This window comes from Euwallacea similis, chromosome 1, assembly GCF_039881205.1.
Source record: "Euwallacea similis isolate ESF13 chromosome 1, ESF131.1, whole genome shotgun sequence".
In the NCBI taxonomy this organism is placed as follows: Eukaryota; Metazoa; Arthropoda; class Insecta; order Coleoptera; family Curculionidae; genus Euwallacea; species Euwallacea similis.
Window position 1 is genome coordinate 7944902 of NC_089609.1, and position 24729 is coordinate 7969630.

General features: G+C 33.9%; 4 protein-coding genes across 7 annotated transcripts in view; 2 read left to right on the forward strand and 2 right to left on the reverse strand.

Moving 5' to 3' along the window:
* shakB (shaking B) overlaps positions 1-10994 on the reverse strand; it is a 54514-nt gene extending 43520 nt beyond the window's left edge. Inside the window, exons 1-3 of the mRNA XM_066389112.1 lie at positions 10853-10994; positions 7540-7812; positions 2972-3105 (exon numbers count right to left, since the gene is read on the reverse strand). Of these exons, the coding sequence (XP_066245209.1) occupies positions 2972-3105; positions 7540-7770 (365 nt within the window). The 5' untranslated portion in view covers positions 7771-7812; positions 10853-10994. The remainder of the gene's footprint in view (positions 1-2971; positions 3106-7539; positions 7813-10852) is intronic.
* Positions 10995-11030: 36 nt separating this feature from the next.
* LOC136408435 (histidine protein methyltransferase 1 homolog) lies at positions 11031-24216 on the forward strand. 2 transcript variants are annotated; one of them, XM_066389402.1, is made up of 6 exons: positions 11031-11295; positions 21658-21762; positions 21820-22086; positions 23343-23506; positions 23557-23792; positions 23992-24216. In XM_066389402.1, the coding sequence occupies exons 2-6, from the start codon at positions 21708-21710 to the stop codon at positions 24146-24148; spliced, it is 879 nt and encodes a 292-aa protein (XP_066245499.1). In that variant the 5' UTR covers positions 11031-11295; positions 21658-21707; the 3' UTR covers positions 24149-24216. The 2 variants fall into 2 exon arrangements, with proteins under 2 accessions (XP_066245499.1, XP_066245491.1); XM_066389394.1 differs by lacking the exon at positions 11031-11295 and adding an exon at positions 20618-20735.
* LOC136408386 (putative gustatory receptor 28b) lies at positions 14259-17235 on the forward strand. The gene is made up of 2 exons (XM_066389332.1): positions 14259-15186; positions 16288-17235. Exons 1-2 carry the CDS (start codon positions 14416-14418, stop codon positions 16570-16572), a joined length of 1056 nt encoding a protein of 351 aa, XP_066245429.1. The 5' UTR covers positions 14259-14415; the 3' UTR covers positions 16573-17235.
* LOC136408510 (pyridoxine/pyridoxamine 5'-phosphate oxidase-like) lies at positions 16728-20381 on the reverse strand. Of its 3 annotated transcripts, none has more exons than XM_066389511.1 (7): positions 20360-20380; positions 19459-19561; positions 18609-18765; positions 18177-18276; positions 17693-17746; positions 17068-17267; positions 16728-17003 (listed from the first exon to the last, which is right to left on the reverse strand). In XM_066389511.1, the coding sequence occupies exons 2-7, from the start codon at positions 19469-19471 to the stop codon at positions 16841-16843; spliced, it is 687 nt and encodes a 228-aa protein (XP_066245608.1). In that variant the 5' UTR covers positions 19472-19561; positions 20360-20380; the 3' UTR covers positions 16728-16840. The 3 variants fall into 3 exon arrangements, with proteins under 3 accessions (XP_066245608.1, XP_066245617.1, XP_066245620.1); XM_066389520.1 differs by lacking the exon at positions 20360-20380 and adding an exon at positions 20311-20331; XM_066389523.1 differs by lacking the exon at positions 17693-17746 and having other exon boundaries at positions 20360-20381.
* Positions 24217-24729: the final 513 nt, after the last annotated feature.

Sequence of the window (24729 nt, forward strand, 5' to 3'; positions counted from 1 at the left end):
ATTGTTTATCTAAAAATCAAAGAATTGAAATTTTCATTTTTTTGAGATATGGAGATCGCAAAAAACCTTACGAAGAGTTGTGTCTCATATTTATTGAGAAATATCCAGATCGATCTATTGATAGAAATGTAGTTTGTCGGATTCAACATTTAACAAACTGGAATTGCAAAGGCTGCTCCAAAATGCGGAAGACCTTGAACAGCAACTGATGGCGATAAGGCACTTTTATTTATCGATGAAGATCCCATACAGTCTACCAGCAAACTTGCCAATGAATTTGATGTATGTGCAAAATCAGTAAGCAATTTTATAAAATGAGAAAAATTTCATCCATACAAAATTTCCTTGACTCGAAAGTTGACGCCTAAAAGTTTTGATAGCAGGATGGAATTTTGTTAATTGATACAAGAAAAACGCATTCAGCATAATAGGTTCTTTTCTAGAATTTTATTTTCGGATGAAGCAACATTTTGCTTAAATGAATCTATTCATCGATATAATTGTCGCTATTGATCTACAATCTTCATTTAAACTAAACTTTGCATACACAACATCCGCAAAAACTCAATGTATAAATGAGTATAATGGGTTACCAATTCATCGGTTCATTTTTTATAGAGAACTTAAATAACATATCATACTTGCACTTATTGCAAAACGAAATAGTTTCATCAATCGCCGCAATTTTTCTGTGGAAAATTGAGAACAAAATGGGGAATAATATTTGTTTCCAACAAGTTAGTGCACCACCACATTATGCTATGGCTATGAATTTGTATTAGGTGTACAACTTTGCTTCCGCCGTTTTTTTTCCGAATTTCGCGATTTTATTGTAAAAAACTAATTATACCTTTAGGATCCAAAGTATTGTCCATCGCTGGCCACTACTTTCTCCCATCTTTCGGGCAGCATACGAATCCCGTGTTGAAAAAATTGGACATCTTTTGAAGCGATCCACGATTCTATCCAATTTCTTACTTCTTCATAAGACCGGAAGTGTTGGTCAGCTAGCCCATGTGCCATGGATCGAAACAAGTGATAATCAGAAGGAGCTAGGTCAGGAGAATATGGCGGGTGGGGTAGGACTTCCCATTTCAATGTTTCCAAGTATTTCTTGACCACTTGCGCAACATGGGGTCGAGCATTATCGTGCTGCAAAATCACTTTATCATGTCTCTCGTTGTATTGCAGCCGTTTCTTTTTCAATGCTCGGCTCAAACGCATTAATTGGGTTCGATAAAGAGCACCTGTGATTGTTTCAGTTGGTTGTAACAGCTCATAATATATTACGCCGAGTTGATCCCACCAAATACAGAGCATGATTTTGGAACCATGAATAGACGGTTTGGCCGTCGACGTGGAAGCATGGCCGGGATATCCCCAAGTCTTTTTGCGTTTGGGATTATCGTAATGAACCCATTTCTCGTCCCCAGTCACAATACGATGCAGAAATCCCTTCCGTCTTTGCCTTGCAAGCAACTGTTCACAAGCGAACAGACGCCTGTCAATATCTCTTGGTTTCAACTCGTACGGCACCCAATATCCTTGCTTCTGAATCATTCCCATGTCTTTGAGGCGTTTTGAGATTGTTTGTTGAGTCACTCCCAATGATTGTGCCAATTCTTGTTGACTTTGACACGAGTCTTCGTCAAGTAATGCTTCCAAGTTCGCATCTTGGAAAACCTTCTTTCTTCCACCGCTATGTTGGTCTTCGACGTGAAAATCACCGTTCTTGAAGCGCTGAAACCACTCACGACATGTCCTTTCACTAATAGTGGCTTCCCCATAAGTATCTGAGAGCATTCGATGAGCCTCAGCAGCAGATTTCTTCATATTGAAGCAGAAAAGTAAAACCTCCCGCAAATGACGAGAATTTGGCTCGTACACTGACATTTTCAATTGCGAATAACTTTATGATGAAGACACAAATAGACTAATATTTTTATGAGGTTATGTTAACAGGTGCCCAAGGCTCCTGCATGCCCACATGGGGTTATTTATTTCGATCATTACTTACCGCTACATACATCTATTCAAAAACGGCGGAAGCAAAGTTGTACACCTAATATCTTAATAAGATTTTCCCTAAGAGATGGATCAGTAGAAAAAGTGCAATAGAATGGCCGCCATGATCTCCATATCTTACGTCTCTCGATTTTTTTGCGGGGTGACCTAAAAGGTTCCGTTTACAAAAATAGATCACAAAATTTAGATGATTTACGTCTTACAGTTCAAATAGAATTACAATTAAGAACAGAAGCAACACTGGATAATTGCATAAAAGAGTTCGAGAAACGACTGAGTCGTTGCCAAATTATTACTGGAGCCCAATTTGAACCTTTATTGTAGGAGTCTCAATTTTGTTTGATGTAATAGTGAGTTACTTTATTTTTTATCTAACAATTTTATTTTTTAAAGAAATTGTAGATCCTGTTGGATAACGAAATCAATATCCTTTGGTGACTAAGAGCGGCAATAGCACATTCACGATACAATTGCGATGAATTGAAACATTATTATTGTATAGTGGCGAGGAGTGTTTTTTAATTGATTAGAAAGAGCAGTAATTTTTTGAATCTTTAACATTAAACTTATTACTATATTAAGTTGTCCTATTATATCGATAATATAATTTTTTCCTTACATAGCTGCATGGAATTATTCTTGAAACCCTGCACCATGTAACACATTCAATTTTAGTTTTGAGTATATCGTTGTATCCTTTACTGAATTACCTTTCATTTGATATACTACAATGGGTTCCTTTCCATTTGAAAAAAAAATTAGTAAGGGTAGTTGGACAGGGGTAAAAAATTTGAATATCGAAAATGATACATTAAATGCCCTTTTTTATTAATAAATTATACATGTTTAAGCATTTTTTTTAAATATCGGATTTATAAAAGTTATAAACACGTTGCAATACTTTTTACAAGCGCTGTATATTGGAACACACTTTAGTTCGACTTACCTTGTGTGAATACAGTCAATGGGGTTTCCAACGTACTGCCTGGTGGTTACCAAGACAGTGAAGGTCATGAGAACCACAACAGTTGCTTTGGTATGCAATCGAAAGATGATGGAATCTGTTGTAAGGGCACTTGTCTGCAAAACTGACTTATATATTTCATGATCATATTTGAAATATTTCTCAACATCAACTTCTAACAATTAATCTCTCTGGCCGAAAGGCTTGACCTAAACCCCTCTGTTTCTTGGCATCGGGTCTGTGCGGCCTTTGTAGAACGCAAAATAAATAAACGGTAATCATGGAAATTTACATTTCAATTCTTCATTTCAGCTAGAAAATATAAATAAACACGAGGCTGATTTATCGACGGCTATTCTAAAGCATAATTATATTTATAATTACCGTTTACTACAAGATTGCTTAAACTACTGGCGAACAACGTGCGTTAACGTTTTATGTGTTATGGAATTTGCTTAAGTAAATAAAGGTGCTAGATGTGCTAAAGGTGCATCGATCACACCGAATTATGGCTCTCTGGATGAATTTTATGATAATTAAATTATTGGGAATGAAAACAAACTTCGTTTCTGAGGAAGTCACCATCTACGAAGGTCAGAGACCATAAGTAAGACCTACAGTGAGGAATAAAAGTATTGACAGCACAATTTTTAACATTAAATTGCTCATTTTCACAGATTCCAAAATAATGACAAAAATGAAAATTAATACTTAATACGACTAATCAGAAAGTAGATTTTCTGACAAAAAATTATTTACATACATATAATTAACGCAAAAAAATCTCGCACGTCATCTATGACGAAATAACATGACCACCTTGGTTATGTTTATCTCGGAAGCAATATACATATATCAAACTTATTCAGTTATCATGATCATACGAAGGTAAAACGTATTAATCATTAAAATGATAATGAATATGGTCAGAAATTTTGATGTGACGTCATTTAGCTTAAAGTCGATCATTCCAATGAGATGTAAACGTGATCACTGGAAAAATTTTAAACCGACAGGGTTGCCGTCAATAGCAAACCCATTTTTGTTTACGCGTTAATTATTAGCTAGATAAAGTTTTATTTACTTAAACAATAATAAAATTCTTTAATAAAAAACATTTTTTCATTAAATCCAACGATTGACTGTTCTAAAGCAAATTATATGTATATCGCCTCAAAGATTTGTCTGGAAGTCTGGCAACAGCGTAGGGCAACGCGACATAAAACTTTGATGACGTGCGAGACTTTTTGTTTGGCGTTTATTATACATACATAGTGTAGCCCATTTAAGATGGAAATACTCCTGTAAATTTAGCATTTATAACTCGATTTTAAAGAAACAAGTCTCAAAAGATAGAGAATAAAAAGCTCTATTTATGTCGCAAAAATTGTTTTCTGACTCATCCGACCAAAGCCTACTATAACTTGTTTTCTATGTCAAAAATAGGAAAAAGGATTAGCGTATTTTTTTGGAAAAAATATGCACGCCACTGAACTTAGCATTCTTTTTAATGGGTATAAACCAAATTTCATAAAAAAATAACAATTATTAACCATTTCAGACAAGTTTATTTAAAGTTGCAAATAATATTATTTTATCAAGATAGCCATGAAAACAAATTCAAACGAATTAAATTAAATGATATGAAAAAACCATCGAATTGGTGTTTTTTTTGTGTTTTTTTTATAAATCTGTGTTGCATTCACGTGTCTCACTTAAAATAGTTATGGAACATTAATCAAATTTAGAGCATAAAGTTGAAATTGTCCGTCTATTGGGGATAACATTGTTTAGTGAGGAAAGCAGCTAGAGAATTTAACAATAGACATCCAGAAAACCTATAAGTAGTATTCCTGCTTTTAAAATCAATAAGCTGTTTGATCAGACTGGTATGGTTTCAAAGAACTTAAAAAGAAATAACTCACGTAATCGAAAAAGTTGAAACGAAGAAGTAATTCTGAATTATTTTCATGATAATCCTTGAAACAATTTAAAAATGGCCAACTCACAATTAAACATACCAAAGGAATCCGTGAGACGATGTTTGAAAATTAATAAGGAAGAATCTTACAAACTAAAATTTTCACGCACTCACAACCAAGGGATGGTAAAAAAAGACTGGAGTTTTGTCTAGGAGTACAGGGCGAATATTTTAATGACGGCAATTGATTAAAACAGATTACGCTTACTGATGAAGTCAACCTTTCCTATTGTACTAATGTAGTAATTTTATGGTAAAACCTTCGACATTGTTCTGATAATAAGCCAGAATGGATTGACTGTAAAAGTCACTATTCGTAAAAAGCAAACGTGCGATGCGGTATTCTAAATGACAGTCTCATAAGACCTTTCTTTTTGGATCGAAATTTAAATGGTTTAAATTTTCTAGAATTTTTTCAACAAGAAATAATGAACGCTTTGGACGATTTGCGACTCGCTTATTTGAGTACCTCTATTTTCAATTACATGGTAGTCCTGTTCATAACTCGGCTTGTGTGAGACAATATTTAAATTTGCATTTCGAAAATAAATGGATAGGCCGCAATAGTCCATTAATCGAATGGCCTCCTAGATCTCCTGATCTTATGTCCTTAGATTTTTTTCTGTGGGGCACGATCAAGAATAAAGTTTATAAAATTGCGTCCTCACAACATTGAAGATCTTCGAACTCGTATACATATAGCTCGTGAGGAAAAAACTACATAACAATTAAAAAATACTCAAAGGAACATTTTAAAAAGATACAATAATGTATTGAATTAAAGAGTGAGCTAGTGGAAGCTTCGAAGATTTAGTTAATTAGTTTATTCATTTTGTTTTCTATTTGTTTTTATAGCTATCTTGATAAAATAATATTGTTTGCAATTATAAAATAAATTTTTCTGAAATGATTAACAATTGTTATTTTTTGATGAAATTTAATACGTACCCGTTTGAAAGAGTGCTGAATTCAGTGGCGTGCTTATTTTTTTTCCAAAAAATCACTCTAATCCTTCTTTCCGATTTTTGACATAAAAAGCAAGTTACAGTAAGCCTAGGTCGGGTGAGTTAAAAAATAATTTTTTCAGCATAAATAGAGATTTTTATTCTCTATTTTTTGAGCCTTGGTTCTTTGAAATCAACTTATAAATGCAAAAGTTACAGGTGTGTTTCTATTTTAAATGGGTCACCCTCTATATGAAAAAACATAATATACAAAAAATAAAATAAAATACAAAAAAAAATCCATGGTCGAAAATATTGGCACTACTAATTGTTAAACAAAAAATGATTACAATTAGTATTTTGTTGGAAGATCTTTTCTTTTAATAACTTCCCTTAGTCTATGAATGAACTAACTTCTGAATAAAATCTACTTCAATATTACTTCATTCTCTTCGCAAAATTTTCTTAAGTTCTAATGTTTTAAAGATATTATGTTTTCTAATTATTTTTCCCAGCTTTTTGTGATTTACTACACTAACATAAAGCTTATTTCTGGATACTCTAGTTCTGTATCCAGCACGATGAAGGATTCTGCGTACTAGTTTAAAGCGAATATCCATATTATCTTCTTCTCTTAATGTAGCAGCCATTTCTGAGGCACTTGTTCGAGGATTAAATTATATTTTTCCTTCTGCCTTTCTCTCTTTCCTGGCAAACAGTTTTCTAGGTTGCCCAATTCAAGGTTTATGTAGGAAGTTAGTGACATTTTCAAACTTCTTTATTACACTTCATATTGTAAAATGGCTCTTCTTCACTATATTGGGCAATACCTAAATAGAATTTACTCTTCTTTCTTATATTTATAATTATTTTTCGCTCCGAAGTCGTTGTTTTTTTGGCCCTTGCGCTCCATTTTAGATTTCAAAATAAACTGGCTAATACTCATTGTAAACTTTTAGTGTTTGTGCACTTTAAACGAAATAAAAACAATATTTTTTTGTGAATTTTTCTTTTCTTTTGACGATATATACCGAAAAGATAATGTTATTATTAAGTGTACCAATACGTTAGTCCGTGGATTTTCCGCGCTTAATTTAATCTTTTTTAAATTATGTCTTTTCCATAACATAAATAAATTTTTTTGTCAGAAAATCTATTTTATGGCAACTAATATTAAACATTTATTTTTAATTTCTATCATTATTTTTAAATCTGTAAGAATTAGTTATTGTATGTTGGAAATCTTGCTGTGCCAATATTTTTCTCCCTCATTGTATTTTAGCCGACCGATAATGTACATGAAATTTAGATTGCCCATTCCTCATCAACTAAATTTCTTCAGATATTATGGAAAAACAAATACTATCATGAATCAACGCTCCTGTCCCGGTCTACAATTCAAGAGAACCAGATGGGAATTTTCATATTCTTAACACTAACAAATGGTTTTTTCCTATGAAGGCTGCTCTATTTTTGCGTTTTCTTTGACGGTTAATGCCCACTGATTTTTTATCGTAAATATTTAGACTTTTCCTTGGATACAAGTTAATTAAAACACCTTCCAGCATCAAGAAGCTTGTCGAAGCCAGGAATTCGGGTTAACAGACTCCACAATAGACACCAACCTGAGTTAAGGTATAGAAGCTCCTTAAGAGGTCCATCACTCTAAAGGTCTCGTCCCCAGATCTTCTTCTGCGAAGTGACAAAGGGAATGGTGGTGGTTTTTTCCCGGCGATTTTAGCCCTCAAGGATGATTGGTGATGTGGGTGAGTTTTATAAAACGGTCGTTTTCCAATATTGCATGAAACACTGCCGTGCTCCGATTTAACTCTACCCATTTGGGAGTTGATCTGCATGGGTAAAGGGGCATTACCGTGTTTCTCCTCGAAGATTCTTATCTAAAAATACTAAATTGCATTAAATGCTGCCCGTATGTTAAAGTTTAATGGCATTGATTGAAACCAAGTGTTTGCCATATGATAGAAGTATTTTTAACGTTGGATGACTGCAGCCTAAAGTTTGGAAACCTTATTCGTGGTGCAGCTTACAGAATGGGTGATAGAAACAGATATCGCTTGGTGTAAGGAACGCTACTTTCTCCGATCGCCGAGCGAAAGAAAATGTTCAAATATTTATGTAATAGAGGTGTTATTTTTAGGTCCTTATTGACCTAGAAAATCAGTTTGCTAAGTGCTAAAAAAAAATCATAAAGACCGACCTTTATAAATAATCCCGCTGAGGTAAATCGAAGCAGAAAACATAGACAAGTCAACATCTTAACTCCAATAAATATCACAATACCTATTAGATGATACTATTAATAACGGGGCATCCGTGTCTGGAGCTCAACCATGGGAATCTCGATAGCCATAAAAGATGGGTTAAATTGGGACCAAGTTGCGCAATTTAGAGTATAAAAGTATGAAGTTTAAATTTTTTCTTAATTCCAGTGATTTTCGTAAGTGCTCGAAAAAAGCTTAAATTTTAGAAAAACATTTTAATATTTTCCTCAGCTCATTCGGCAAAGCAATTCGAAACTGTCCACACATCGTTATTGCACCTTTTCTTCTTTCAAAGCGTGACAATATCATATGTAAAATACAACGTTTCGATTTTCAACAATCATCATCAATTTTATTTTTTTCGATGGGCGCTATCTTGGATTTTCACATTTTTAAATTTTATATCGCGACGATATGTCGCATTAGTCACGTATCTATCTAGACATCTTATTTTATTATCGTATCTTATATATTATCTTACTTAACGGCGCGTGGTATCATAAGCAAGGAGGTCCCAACGCTGAGGAACAACGTAAAGCCGCCCTTAAGCAGTCAATTGAGAGTGATAACTCTCCTTTATAATTTTCTGTGAGTTACACAATGCTGCGAGTCGAACCATTTGTGTATTAGTTCTTAAGTGAAAAAAAATGTTTTCTTAAGCAATTCTGCAAATAAAGAAACTTAATTCATGCTAGGCTCCAGCCTTGCAGTTTGATGAAAACATTAAAGTCTGTTTTTGCGAAGAATGCCTTGGGAGCAACAAAATGCGAAACAAGTAAATAAAGGAAATTGTAAAGGATGCTCCAAAAGGTTAACCATCCACTACACAGCACAGCTTTATACACCTTTTTAAATTTTGCTTTGATCTTCAAACGTCCTTCTTATTTCGGTCCTTAAAGTTATGATGACCTTTCTTCCTAGCTTGTTAATATCGATGGGTACAGATTTATAAATGTGGTATTTCGCAGTTTCCCACAAATAATAATCTAATGGGGAATAGATCTGGTGAACGTGCCGGCCAACGTATGTATGTCTTCATTGTTTAAAATGACTCTACCAGGAAATATTTCAGACAATAAGCCACTCTCCTAGCGTTATGTAGCGGAACACCATCTTATTGAAACCAAAGGTTATTCAACCGATTGAAGTAAATGTTGTTATCAATGCAATTCGCAAAGCAGGTTCTTAAAAAGTGCAAATACCCATCAGCGGTCAAATTGTCTTCGTAAAAGTATGGGCCAATGATCGTATCGCCAAATAAACTAACCCATTCATTTAGCTCGAAACGTGTTTGTGATCGAAGTGTTTGGTATTTGTATGGATTTTCAGTCGATCAGACTTGTTCGTTGTGACGATGGAACATTCAGTATTTTCTGGATGAGAAGACTTGAGTGATATAAATTTTAAATGAGCGATATTTATGATTTTTCAATGGACTCCAAATTGCCTACTGAGATACGTTAATTTTTTCTACTCGTATGGATTTTATTATTTCGCTGCTGTCTATAGTATGGATATTATTTTCAAAGTATTCTTTACGAAAACAGGACTTTTCATATTTGCACGAGCCTGTAACGCTGAACCTCAACAGATGATACGTTGTCTTAATCAGAAAAAACTGAATTCAAGAATGCGAAAATTAAAGATGGCGCAATAAGGAAAATCCAATTTGGTAATGGTTGTCGAAAATCGAAATGTCGGGTTTACAACATGGCACCGCCACGTTGTAGAAGAAGAAAACTTGGAATGAAAAAGTGCAAATCGCATTCAATTAGTTCTTCAAATAAGCTCAGGAAAAAATGAAACTATTTTTCCAAAATTTTAGCTTTTTTTGAATACCTCCAAAACCAGTCGGAATTTTTCAAATTTTGAAATGGTAAAATTTTGAATTTCAAATTACGCCACTTTGACTCAATTTAACCGATCTCGTATCTTTTATGGTCCCCGAGGTCCTCATGACCAAGCTCCAGAAACAGACACCCTGTATATAGCATAACAAATGTGTCTCTGGACGTTTAAAATACCGGTTATGAAGACACTGCTTATACATAGTTTTGGTCGCAACACCCTCTAAAAAAATATTTTGGAATTTAAATACATTTTAAAATGGGTTAAGTGAAGAAGGCCAATATTAGATTCCCGAAAGTAACATTGAAATTAAGATAGAAGATGGAAAACGAAAACAGATGCTTGCTATAGGTGCTCTCTTACACAACTCTCCGATTTGCCGGTTAAGAAATTTAAAGAGGCTTTTTACAGTAAAATTTTCTCGGAAAGTTGGATCCGTAGTCGGATTTGCTATCAGGTATCAAATGTGACAAATATAATATCCTTTTGAATTCCTTTGAACGGCATACAAATAGCTTTCGGCAGAGCCGAGCAGAGTTCTCAAAAATATATAATTATTAGTCATTTGCAGTAATAGCTCTTCATATACAGGGTGTAGAATTTTCCGAATGTCGAAAGTTCACGTCAATTTCCCTCTAATCACGACTTTCCTATTTGATATTTAAACGGTCCAGAAGCGCGTTCTATAACAAGATCACTTTGTAATTAATGGCCTAAAACAATATTAGTTTTTTTTCGAATAATCGATTTTTTTCTATGAATGACCCCATTTCCCAGGCACTTATTTATTTTAAATTTACGGACTTACATTTGGATGAAAATGTGAGGTTAAATCCAAGCGGTAAGATCAAAAGCATTGTGTCCCGATTGTAGCTGTCAAACGGCACTTGTCAACAGAAACGCGCGTCAGTTCGTCGAATCGTGTCCGACCAAATGAAAAACAAATGACTGAACAGAAAACAATTGCCGGACGATACGCTTGCTACTATTTTGGACGCGCTCACCGGTTTGATAGCCTGGAAATCATAGTTTTGGCGTAATCCAGACCGATTGGGTATTCTCTTGCAAAACAACCATAATTATTAGTTTGTTTTATTGACGCCGTTTGTGAGGTCTCGGACAGATGCAACGACGATATATAAAATTTTCTTGGGAATTCAACAGAGGCGGACGGACAGTCTAATTTAGATTGGACTAAATAACTGGGCGATTGGGTTGTAAAGTGGATTCGAAGCCGAAAATAGGAAACTGGTAAATAAGTATATTTTCTTTTCATTTAGCTCTCTTGCAGAAATAAACATGCTTACAAGGGTTTTGCAGGCAGGAATACATAAGAAAATCGACAATCACGTATAATACACGCTTATAGGTAAGACCTCTGAATAGGCATTGAAATTCATGTTATACGGGGGCAATGTGTCCCGTATAACATGAATGATGAATTTTTGTATTATAGAAGTTTCGATTTTCTCCTACATTGATGCCAGAATGCCTAAAAAGTCTTTTATTAGGTACCACAAACTAAATGAACGCAATTTTTATATAACTAATGAATTAAGGATTCAACGCGCATTAAAAGACATAGTTCTGAAAACATTCAGTATTTCCTTAATACAAATTACTAAAATCGTATCACAATAAGTAACGACAGTATTCCAACACGGAGAGTATGTCTGGAAATTCTCATGGTCTATACAGGATGTTTCCAAAAATGTGAATGTGAAATAAAAAGTTCTTGTCAAAAGACTATTAATGCTTATGCTTATAAATTCTTTTCCAAAAACTTACTCTTACAGTTGATGACATTTAATGAATTGTGGGTCATTCGTATATCATACCAAGGTTAATAAGATGAGACCTAACACTTCTTCCTACATCTTCAGGAAGGCGGAGTTACCCTCAACTTCTTTATCCCTAAACTTTTAATGATTTTGTTTTTGTTTTAACCGTTATGTGGTTTATTAGATTTCCGGCATGCCTAAGGAAAAAAAGGTACTTGTGGGTGGACTACGTATACCAAACCGTTTTCCAGAAAAACACCATTTTGTCAAATCTCACCCCGTAGATTACCATTGAGGATCGAAAAACGACTCTTTCGACTCTGTCAAATGTTTTCTCCTTAAAAATTTCACTACACTTCTCATAAAAAAATCATAACGATTGAGAGCAACGAGCTGCGCCATTGCCGTAGAAAAATCTGGAATATCCAGGAAAATGTTATACAATATGTAAATATGAAAAACCGAGACTGCTGCTCAACTAGAATTGATTCAGGTTCGTGCCAAAAGGAGAAAAGTGAGTAAATTAAAGTACTTTTATTACGTTTCTCTTCAAGAATTGTCACTAATTTTGAAGAATTAGACACATAACATTCAAGAAATTTTATTCGTCAATGAATTTGATGCCAAATGCGAAACTTGTAGGCAGATTAGTATCAAATCAGGGTTGCACCGAAAAGAGGATGGGAAAGTGAAAAGTCGACAGAAAATTTCAATATGTCTCTCGGAAAAAAATTATTAATAATTGACAGCAACGAGCTGCACCACTGCCGTAAATTGATTTAGAATATCCGGGAGATTTTATATGAAACGCCAAGACAGTAGCTCAATCGAAATTAATTCAAGTGCGTACTGCAAGAAGAAAAGTTAACAAATGGGAATATATTCCTTAAATTTGTCTTCAAGAATTTTCAAAAGGCAAATTTGATCTCTGTCAAAAAGTTGTCAATATTTGATAGACGTCATATACGTCCAATTTAAGCCTTCCTGTATATGAATCCAAAATATACAGGGTGTTTCATGATGGTATGTCAAAAATTCATTGAGTGAATTTGTGGATGATTTTAAAGAAAAATAATTCATATAAACTTTAGCCTGCATTCGTTTTCTGTCTGAAGTACAAGGTGATTCATTTTTTTCCTAATAAGTTCATACCAGCCCTAAATATTTTTATGAAAATTGAGAAATGTAAAATAGATTTAGAGATACATCTTTTAAAGAGAAAATAATGTTTTTAATTTCCCCAATGACGTCCCCTTGATGTGACCCAGCACATTTTTTTTATGAAAATAATTTTGTGAATGGTCCACATTTTTTGTGAAAAAAGTCCCTTGAATATTTTTTTATAACGCTAACCGTTTTCATGGAAAGAATATAACGTAACAATCTGCAACTGAGAAATCGCATAATTTATTCATTTTGCACAAAAAAAATACTTCAGGGATTTTTCAAAGAGAGCGCGATAACATGCGAAAAAGACCTGAGGCATGCATTTTTGCACGAGAGCAGTTTCAACACCTTATTTAATTGTTCTATTATAACTAACATGGTGTACCTAATTTAGTTTTAATATTATGTTTTTGTTCATGAAAACTCTTAACGTTATGAAAATTATTCAAAAGATCCTTTTTTCACAAAAATATCGAGCATTCAGAAAATTATTTCTATTAAATAAAAAACCAGCGGCGTGTCATATTTTTTATTTAAAATGTTCAGGGTCACATTAATATGGACATCACTGCTGACATTAAAACAATTTTTTCCCTTAAAATATGTGCCTCTACACCTATTTGACACTTCCCAATTTTCCTTAAAAAAATTTAATGCCCCAACGAATTTATTAGGAAAAAACTCAAAAACAAATTTTATCGCCCCCTATTACGGATAGGACGCGAAAACAGACCGATGTTCACATGAACTTTCTTTCTTCAAATCATCCACAGATTGACGTCCTGAATTGTTGACATATGATAATTGTTGATGAAGCACCCTGTATGTCGAATGTATATACACGGTATGTCGAAAAAGGAGCATTACAAATAGTTTACGTCTCTCACATATTGGAGCTTTCGTTGCGCTTTACTTGTAATCTTCGGCGTCAACTAATGGGAAAAATAATCGTTTAAATTAGTGGTACATAAACACTACCTTTAGCTTTAAATCAATTTTGCTGCAAATTACAACTTCCACATAATGGCCACACAGTTGTCTTGCAATCAAATAATCAATAATATTTCATTAAACACAGGGAAAGCCTACATGTTTTCTATTTAACTAGTTCAAAGTTAACGAGGACCGAACTTTGATACATTCTAAACATGTTAGCATTAATTTGTAGGTCGTATAACAAAAATTTACCCTCACGTACCCCTAATAGTCGTTAGCGAGTTCAAAAACCAATATCGCTGCTTGCTGTAAAGTTTACAAACGCTTAATAAAACAAAAATAATGTGAAAGCAGCAATTTCTGTAATTGTAACTAATAATATAACGCGATGGGTCAATATAGATTCCCTGAGTTGCGTTTTCCCCGCGTATCATTTAATTGTTTAGCTGCTAAGGGAGAAGACCTCGAACACGCATTTCACTAAAGAATGTCTTGCAGAATGTACATTTCCCTTTTGTTAGGTTTTAACAGTTTTTTCTTTTTATTTCCTCCTGTACATTTAGAAAAACGATCATCCCTGATCATCTTCAAAGTGTCCGCTTGGATTCTCTTAATAATTACAGTAATAATGGGGCCCACGACCATATGGGTCAAGGACGCTGTATTCGCTAAAGTTTCATTCATTCACAAGATCGTATTCGATTTATCTACAGTGGTAATGTATCTGACAAACATCTATGTATCTGCACTGGGCATTCTCAAACAAAAACAACTATCCAAGCTCCTGGAAGAGATCCTGGAAGACATCAGCTCGGGATGTGGCTTCATTCTGCATTTCTCAATGTTTACGATATATCACACGATCGGCATTGCCATGATTCTGTTTACACAATTCCAAAGAAGTGATTCCATAACGTACCAATTTGTTGTGCTATTTGGAGACGGTTTCTTGACCTTCCGATTGGTAGGAGTATTCTTCATCATCTCCTTGATTATCAAACGCATTAGGGAGAACTTGAGGAAGTTTAACGAGAAGCTGATGCACCCAAATGGGGCAGTGCACATCAAGGCATACAGAATGTTCCATAATGCCCTGTGCGATCACATTCAAACAGTTAATTCGCTTTGTGGATTGATTTTACTGCTAGTAATCTTCTTTATCATAACTACATTCCTCCGGCATGCAGTGTTCACTAGCCAGTTCTACAATGCACAGTTGGTTGCTATAGTGCGATGTTCGTGGATTCTAGCATACGGGGTAAGTAATTATTTGATCTAACATGAAGTTTTGATGGGTATGATATTGAACGAAATGTTGTTGATGATTAGGGAGGTGTAGGTTGATATATCGTAACACGCGGTTTTCAGCTTAAGTCCACGGTAAAGCCGCGTAAATTATGGGGTTCGTCGTACGCTTTTTGAATAGCTCTGTTAAGAAACCTTACAGGTTGCCGCATGTGGTTTTTTGAATATCTAGAGAAATCTACTGGTACCTTCACCAAAAAAGGAGATTTTGTGACATTAGAACACCAATGGTTTAAAATATCATAAAATTTCATTTAATAATGAACAGAAACAGCTAACATTTCATATTTTAAGGATTTCTTGAATCTAAATAGGCTCGTCCAAACATTTAGTTGATAGAGCCCATACCTATTCCAGGTATTATCAAATAATTTTGAAAGCATGTAATATATCAATCACTTTGTTTACTCTTGTTTTCCAGCTAATAACATTATCTTTCGCTGCAGAGACATATTTATGGACTCTCATGTCAATTACTCTAATTAAATCCAATATTTAATTAATTAGATGTTTAATTAGACATTTTATCGTTATTAGTAATACACCTATTATAGAGCATGTTTCAATTGTAACTTGCACCCCTTCAGAAGGTAGGAGAAAATCGCCCTCAACCCTCCACAACAATGTAACTTAAGCGTGTGGTACGATAAGAGCAACCGGACACATGTTTAGTTTTATCAGAGCTGGTTTTTTTAATGTATGTTAAAGTTTTATTTCGCGGTATGCGTCAGCCGTAATTGTACAAACATGTATAAAACATTTACATCCAAGAGGGAAACAAACATTATGGACAATGACATTTTCCTATGACCAATTTGCCATTGTCCGCCTCAGTTGGCTATCGCTCGGGTCAGCTGTCAGTTCGGGGCCTATGCGAATGGTCAGGTGCGATTGACGCGAAATCCACGACATCACTTAAAGAAGCGAACATCGATAAATTTCACTTAACTGTTGATTCTGATGCCCCGGGAAATACAATAATCTATGCATGGGGGATTATGTCAGAATCCTATGGACCTTATATACATTGTTAAACTAACGAACATGTTTTCAGTGTCAAGTTTCTTACCTGGCATATGTCGGACAACGAATAGCAGTAGAAACCGAGCAAACTGTCGCCATTTGCTACAAGCAAATGCTGAAAACTTCGGTGAATAAAATAGAAAACGACACAAACCAAGAATTCTTCTTACTGGCCCAGCAGGTAGTGAACAGAACCACGAAGATATCAGCAGCGGGATTCTTCAACATAGACAATTCCATGATTCTGTTCATGGCTACAACCTTTTTTACTTATTTTATTGTTGTGATGCAGCTTATGTTCTGCCGATCATGTTAAATTTTAAACATTCGCATATGAATAAAATGAATCAGGCAACTGTACGCGAAGTTATACGTCTGTAAGTTGATACAGATAATCGTCAGCATCCAAATTTAAACAGTAATAAATTTTCGGAGATCGAAGGACAAAAACGAAAATGAAACATAATATTGTTTATTCAATAACGGGAATATTCCTACATATTACTTAGAAATGGAATGACTCCTTAGTATGGAATGATACATCTCACAGTAAGATAATATACGTAGCTTTGTAAGCCGTAGCCCTAAGGACACAACCTTTCATATATCCAACCGTCTTCCCCTTGTTTTGTCAGAACACCGTCAGGTTCACCCTCCTTGGGAAACCGGAATCGTATTCTATCATGAATGCGATCTGTCTGGCCTTGCCAAAATTCTATTGTATGTGGTTTAAGTAGATAACCACCCCTAAACAGCATTTTATATATGAATATGACATTACATATCTAGTTGTATTTATCATTTTGCTCACCATAATGGAGGTCTTGGAACTTCCCCTTCTTTATATATTGCCTTCAACACTTCCTCTTTCTCAGTAAGAACATCTCGATCAAAAATAGGTTTACTTTGGTCGCTACAAAGAGCACCAATTTGGCTTTGATGTGGCCTGCTTTTGAAATAAGTGTCAGCAACATCGAAACCGAGTTTTTCTACGTCGCCTTCAATTCGAACCTACCAAAAATAAGCGAATGAAATAATGCATACTTAGGTGAAATTTGAACAAGTTGCATGTGTACAGTTTAACATGATATACTGGGTGTTTGCGATAAGATGCCCCACTCCTTTATCTGGATACCTGGAAGATTTTCGTAAAAACATCAATAATTGTAGTGCTCATGTTAAAATTCATTTTTTTGTAAATGTGCATATACAGGATATTTCATAAAGCTGTACCATATTTGTTATCAGAGTGGCAAACTAAAAAGGGCGGCGGGTTTTTCTTGGAGGTGGGGGCAATGATTAAAAATTTTGCCCAGGACGCCAAACTTGCTAAAGCCGGCCTGATCAAATGTTATCTGACATCAGTTTCTACTACGAAGTTTTTTGTGACCACCCTTTACATCATGTTTAATTAAACAGACTATCTAATTACTAACCGATCGGCTGAAATGTTCCCAATAAAAAGTTAGAGCCGCTTTAGGATTGTCTTCCTAAAACAAAATCATTTTTGAAGAATATCATTGCAACGGATATACATATATGGATATCATAGAAAACCATTAAGAATTACCATGAAATACCACACAATTAAAAATAACATACAGTAAAACTCTGTTCCAGACAGGCATAACCGATTGTTTGCAGGTCCTTATTCGAATAATTAGATATTTCGGATACGGATAACCTTGTCTACTCTTATACAGGGTGTGTTATGCAATAGATTATGCTTTATGCAAACGAAGAGAAACATAACGTGCTTAAGATTTGGTACACTTGAATAAAACACAAAGGACAAAGAATTTAAAGTAATTATTACTTAGTTAGACTTCTTGACCTTTTAATCTAGTAGATAAATATAGCTGAAGACTTATTATTTTCTCAATAGTTATCATGAGTATTTGAGTACCTACATTTACTCACCAAGTCTTGACCCTTTCTACTTGTATAGTGAGTGAAGAATCTGAAACCATCTTTACTGAAACCTTTCAACAGAACGAATCTGCCTGATGGTATTCCATTCCTGCAAAGTAATTATCTATAAGATGTGTGCACATTTTGCTAATGTTTTCTTTTTTTGAGACTTTCAACATTCAGCATTAACAAAGTTGGTTAAATGAGGAAACTTCTAGACAATTATTTTCGCAAAATTCATTATTACATTGGAATTACATAATTACTTAGAGCTTTCCCAAAGTATACGACTTCTTTATAGCTCTTATAGTTTCTGAGATATCAATACATGAAAGCCAAAAATCTTGGATACATTGAATAGCACAAATTTTACATTTAAAAAAATCAATAAATTGATAGATTTATAAACTTGAAATATCTAATCTTACCCTCTGTACCTACTTTGTGCATGTCGAAAGGCACACAGCATTTGGCTCTACAGTACGTGGATCACTCTGAATTTGCTCAAACCATTTTTGGAACAGTCCTAAAGGCTCTTTCTTCTGAATATGTTTTTCCAGGAACAAATTATTTTTATTGTTATAATCATGTCTCATTCCTAAAATAAAAAATTCAAGCTATGCAATCTATTGAAATAATTGAAATAAATCTTGATTAAATGGTAATGGCAAAAGGCGTGACAAATCAATTGTAATCTAATACTGAGTTCATACTGCATACAATACATAACATATTGCATAAGAATTATATAGAAAATAAAAAGATATAAACTTTCCAAGTTATTGTTTTATATAAACCTTGAATAAACCATTTCTGTAGCTGAAGTATGGGAATTTTAGTAACCATAAAAGATAAGAGGTCTGTTAAGTTGAGGTATATGTTATATGTTAAGTTAAGGCATATGTATATATGTATGTTGTAATTGAGACGAAATTTGGAGTTCAAAAATATGTCATTTTAAAATTTTAAAAATTCTAATGGCTTTCGAAGGTAATAAAAAATTTTAGGAAAAGTTTTTTATTTTTTCCTCAGTTTATTTGGTGAACTAAATTAACATGATTGACACTTTATTATTGCAACTTTTCTTCTTTTACAATGTGATGATGTTATACTTGGAATCTGACATTTTGATTTTTCGATAACCATCATAAACTTTGTATTTTCTTACTGGCACCATCTAAAATTTTCTATGACATGATTTTATTGCTTTAATTTAATTTGTCTTATGATAATTAAATTATTAATTTGGTGTGAAACATAACTTTGCCTTTAACTATACATGTATACTTACCACCAATGTCCATACTGTAAAATGCTTTTCTCCAGGTTTTTGCAATAATTAATGAGAGATGCCTGTGCCTGTCGAGGATAAATTAAGAGCATAAACAACTGATCTAGAAAAATAGTACTGGCCTCAAATTTGGCACTTGCTTGATTGATAGAAAAGGTGAGGGCTATTGTTACGAAATGTCTGGTGAAATGTATAAATATTGCATGCTTTACTTAAATATTGCTAAACTTATCTCCTTGTTTTTTTTTATATTTGCCTAAATTGATAAGAGAGAGAGAAGTGTTCTCTGTGTTTAGTGTGGAGGGTTTTATCCTTTAATGTAGTTCTTATTTATTATATTGAACTATCAGTATAAACATTAAGTTTAGTAATATGTATTGGCAAAGTATATATATATATATATATATATATATATATATATATATATATATATGTAATAATTTAAAAGTCTTTGTTAAAATAATGCCCAGCTATCATTTATCATTTTTGACATAAACGTTTATGTCCATATCCAGCATTTTTACAATATGTAGTTACACTATATCAAGCTTCAACTTATTATCACAGGGTTTAAGCACAAAATGGGGGCCCTGTATGAAATTGCAAGTTATGTTACCCCAAGTTTAAAGAACTATTGAACAACTTAGCTTTCCTGAGTTATCCACCAAAGTTTTCTAAGGCATTTATTTATTGAATTTTGATTATACACTCTGTAGCCCCACGCTCAGGACAAAATAATTTGCACTTCACATCAATATTCAAAACGTTAACACACACAAAGGAGAAACATTCAAACGTAGTGGGTAACAACAATCAAATTTCAACTGCATAATCAGTTCTTGGTAACAATACCTTCTCATATTATTCTTATTTCTATAAAACTAAAAAAAGGAACTTGTACCTCTAGTTCGGGTCTAACTTTTACTAAATGTTGACCACTACAATCATTTTTTCTGTTATGAATGAAACAGCTAATGATGACATGACACATGACTATAAACGACACATTTGAAATTGTCATTTCCCCTATTAGACTGTTGCTCTCTTACTCCTAAACTAAATTTCTTGGAAGTTGTAAGTCGACGCTTAACCTCAAATGCTTTTGGTCTTTTTTAACTTTTGTATATTGTAAATAATGTTAAATTCTTAGAGAAATAGAAAATATTAAGTGTTAACGTAAACAAAATCCAATGATAATTTCGGTGTCTGATGGGTACTACAACTAACTAAACTATTGTATATGCTTGGGTTCAAATTTAATGTAAAAGATAGAATAGGTAGGTGTGCTATCCATAGCTATACTAGAATCTATTGATACTTTGATTTTTTACGATTGATATTAGATATCTATATACATGTATCTATTGCCGTAAGGGTAAAGCGAAACCTTCGGGCAAAGTTCTGTTTAATTCTGTTTACATCTTTACTATTGCTCGAGGGAGCGCCACTGCTTCCCATAACACTAGTAATCCTGAAATACCCTCGTTCCTTTTTTAAAATAAAATAAACATTAGTCTTTGTACTAGACTTCACATTAGACCCAATGTAGACAATAAGTAGATATCCAGGTAAAGTGGCTAATTTTTGTTGACTGTTACATCAATATTCTTACATTTTGCCTCAACTAATTTTAAGTGGTGAATGGAACCCCCTGTTTATCATTGCATTTTTTAATTTCTCATACGCTTTTAAGATTATTTTATTTAAGGTACACTATTCCAAGTTTGAACTATTTTTTAAATATTGTTAATCAAAGTGTGGCCCTTTTCCAGTCACTGCTTCCAAAAGATTCAAGTTATGGCAAAATGCTTTTTAGCTTTCCCCCATGACCAATTTTTGGTTGTGCAGCAAGTTTGATAGCTGGCAAAAAGTTGTCCAAAATTTTGCACTTATCAAATTGGTTATTCTGATCTTGTGCGAAAAATACAGAAGCACGGTGCAATGTGTCAATGTGACACCAAAAAAAAATATCAACTACTGACTTCTCATGATTTGACCCACGAATAGAACAATTTTTGACATTTGTGTTATACAGCTGACAAAATGCATGTTGTTCAATCACATTTCCTTTTAGGTGCCACTTCTATTTCATATTCAAAATGATGTTAAGAAATAGTTAAGTAAAATGGTATAAGGAAAGGATATTTTATGCTGGAGTTTGTAGCAACTTTAGTAACTTCTCTATGTATTCTATTTCAGTTACCTTCCTTTTGTCTGGTTCAATATTATAGTGTTGTCAATAGGGAAAAATGTTTAAGTTTAATTTTGAAGACAAAAATGATGCAAAAGAAGATAATATTGAAGGTAATGTCGACATTTACCTGTTGAACATAGGCTGTTTAATCAGTTTCTAAATTTTAGACTGTAACTCTAATGTGGAGGAGGAGAGATGGATAGAAAGTGAGGAGATCATTCCTAACAATATAGATGATATTGTTAAGAAAATACTAGCAAATTGCTCTTATAATTCTATACAATATGATAAAATGCAGTTAAAATACTACATTACTGAAAACGTCCTGAATATACTACGAGCCAACATAGTTGAAAAATCTGCCTTAAATAATGTATTGTCAGTAATTAATGCTGATCGGAGTCACTCGGATTTAATATCATCAGTTTATGAAGGTGTGTTGATATATAAACAACCAATTATAAATTTCGTCCAGAATGCCAGACTTGCTAGACCGGCCCTGACCGAGAGTTACATCTAGACAAAACGAGATTTACTCTGAGTCGATATAAGGAGCACTTAAATCACCACCTGAAAAACTTATTTCCCTTCAATATGTGTTAGAGCTCACTGAGAATATTCGGCTGAAAATTTAGTTTCTTGAAGAACTTTATAAATCTTCCTAGTGAGACCTTATGAAAGTCTAATTTCTGAAGATATAGGCTCCCAAAGTATGAAATCTTACCTTTCTCATTTAGAATATGCCCCAGTGTTTCTTCCTGTTCTATGCACAGTCCGCACACGGTAAGATCATCGATCTTATGCATGCGATATTGCAATCAGTGGTGACCAGTCAAATAGACTTTGCCCCTCATAGCTATTGTCTGTAGAACCTTAGTAGACCCCTTGTTCTTTTCCGATGGTGCTTCTAGATAAGGTTCTGTACCTTTCAAGGTACAGAACCCTGATAGCGTCAGGAACGGTCTTTATGTCCGTCTGCCTATAGAGTTATAGCAGTCCATGGCACGTCCTTACGTGCTGTGGTTTGCCAAAGACTGGTCTTGGTCCTGGCTCCGGTTCACTAGATGCTCTTGGTTCAACCCCCTTCATGATTTGTCAGTCAAAGTAAATCAAAGGTTGGCTTGCAGCCACCAAGGCCAAAGAGTTCAGTGGTGTGTCAGTGTTGAAAATTTGCTCATTCAATGAGACACTTGTAGAATCTAAGATAGGTCCGTTTCAACAAGGGAATAAGTGATCCTTACATATGTAGATGAAAATAACCCCCTGGACGTTTTACACCATTGAACAACTTTTTGCGAAGTTAAATCTGATCTTGTTATTGTTTCCTTGTGATTATATTTGACGGAATGATATTGGGAATAATCTCCATAGTTACTAAATTTTAATTTAGTAACAATATAGAAAAACAAACTAATTTACCACTACTCTACCGTATCTCTGCCTTTCTATAACTTGACTGTCCTTTTTCTCTCCTTCCCTTTTTGGTTCTGGGAGATACTCCTGTCCAAAAGGGGATTTCCGGGCACTTTGCTATCTAGTAGCGACGATAGTAGTAACCTCATTCGAGAGTGCTTCGTCCCAAGATGGTTCTGTCAGTTTGTTTTTCATTGTCTTATTACTACCTCTTAATACTATAATATTAAAAGCTTATGAACTATACAATCTCCGATATATTCATCATTTTTCATAGGAGGATTAAAAATTTGGGAATGCACCTATGATCTTCTCAATTATATTGATCAACAAAAGATAAACCTTAAAGATAAATTGGTGCTGGACCTTGGATGTGGTACCGGCTTTATTGGGATCATGAGTTTAGTACGAGGCGCCTATTCATGCACCTTCCAAGATTATGTTGGTTTGCCTCAAATTTTACTTGTAGATTCTTATTATACAATTTGCAGAATCCAGAGGTACTGAAATACATCACTATACCAAATGTTATATTAAACGGAGAGGAATATGTTAGTAAAAGCAGCTTTTACTCGGGAGATTGGAGTTCGTTTATGAACTTAAATTGTCTAAGCTCCGTTCGAGAGAAATTCGATTACATATTTACATCAGAGACTATTTATAATGTGAAGAACTATGAAAAACTCCACAATACGTTTCAGAAACTGTTGAAGGAGGATGGCAATGTGTATCCTTTTTGATTTGATAACTAATTAATTTAATTATTTGTATATTATGCCTGTCTATACGCAAGCCATGTTTAAACGTTGAGTGAAATCTTCATGATACTCAATATAACCATCGTGTATTATTGCATACCTAACGTTAAATCAATAGTTTTTGATTCATTTATAAACTCTGAAATTTTTTCCTTATACTTCTACTAGATACCTTGCAGCCAAATCATTTTACTTTGGGGTAGGAGGAGGTATTTCATTATTTACAGATTTTTTAAAAAAGAAAAATGTGTTTGAATATGAGCTTTGTTGGGATTGTGCAGAGGGTTTAAAACGAGAAATACTGAAAATACAGTTTATCAAATAATTATAATTTATTGTTAATTTTCAGATTTAAAAAGGAGAGTTGCGTGATTTAGTCTTATTTCCCTCTTCTTTCTGTTTTACTTACACTCGATACATACAGTGTGTAACATTTAACCTGGAATATCGGAATATCTCGAATATTAGGCATTCTATAAAATGTTTAGTATCAAGCTTTAACCACTCTGAGGGAGAAATGTATTGGTGCTAAAGTAAATCTCCTCCACCCCCCACCCCGGGGTTAACTTTTTAATTTCAAATGGCAACCCCTATTTTTTACAAATTCGGAAAACTACCAAAAAAACCGGTTACCACTAGCGTTGATAGATAACTACGATTGAGCTTCAAATAATAAGAGTTTCAGTTCCTTTTAATGCTAAACTTAGGAGAATTTTTAGTCAAACCAGTTCATCGTCTAGAGACGGGAAAATACCGCATTTCTTTCAATAATAAGGACTTCCCTTTGAGTGTAATAACCTTTGTCAGTGCTTTTCTTGTATTTTCTTAAGTTTAGCAAAGAATGGATAAGTTCAGAAGTTCTTCAACAGGTAAGTTATGTAATGGCTGGGGACAAGGCATATTCAC

Coding starts and splice junctions, on each gene's coding strand:
- LOC136408386 (XM_066389332.1), top strand. CDS start 14,416: ATGTCTTGCAGAATGTACATTTCCCTTTTGTTAGGTTTTAACAGTTTT. Junction 15,187..16,287: donor CGTGGATTCTAGCATACGGG/GTAAGTAATTAT, acceptor ACATGTTTTCAG/TGTCAAGTTTCTTACCTGGC.
- LOC136408510 (XM_066389511.1), bottom strand. Junction 17,747..18,176: donor GTAGAAAGGGTCAAGACTTG/GTGAGTAAATGT, acceptor ATTTTGTTTTAG/GAAGACAATCCTAAAGCGGC. Junction 17,004..17,067: donor GTTCCAAGACCTCCATTATG/GTGAGCAAAATG, acceptor AATGCTGTTTAG/GGGTGGTTATCTACTTAAAC.
- LOC136408435 (XM_066389402.1), top strand. CDS start 21,708: ATGTTTAAGTTTAATTTTGAAGACAAAAATGATGCAAAAGAAGATAAT. Junction 22,087..23,342: donor AATATCATCAGTTTATGAAG/GTGTGTTGATAT, acceptor CATTTTTCATAG/GAGGATTAAAAATTTGGGAA. Junction 23,507..23,556: donor CATGCACCTTCCAAGATTAT/GTTGGTTTGCCT, acceptor TACAATTTGCAG/AATCCAGAGGTACTGAAATA.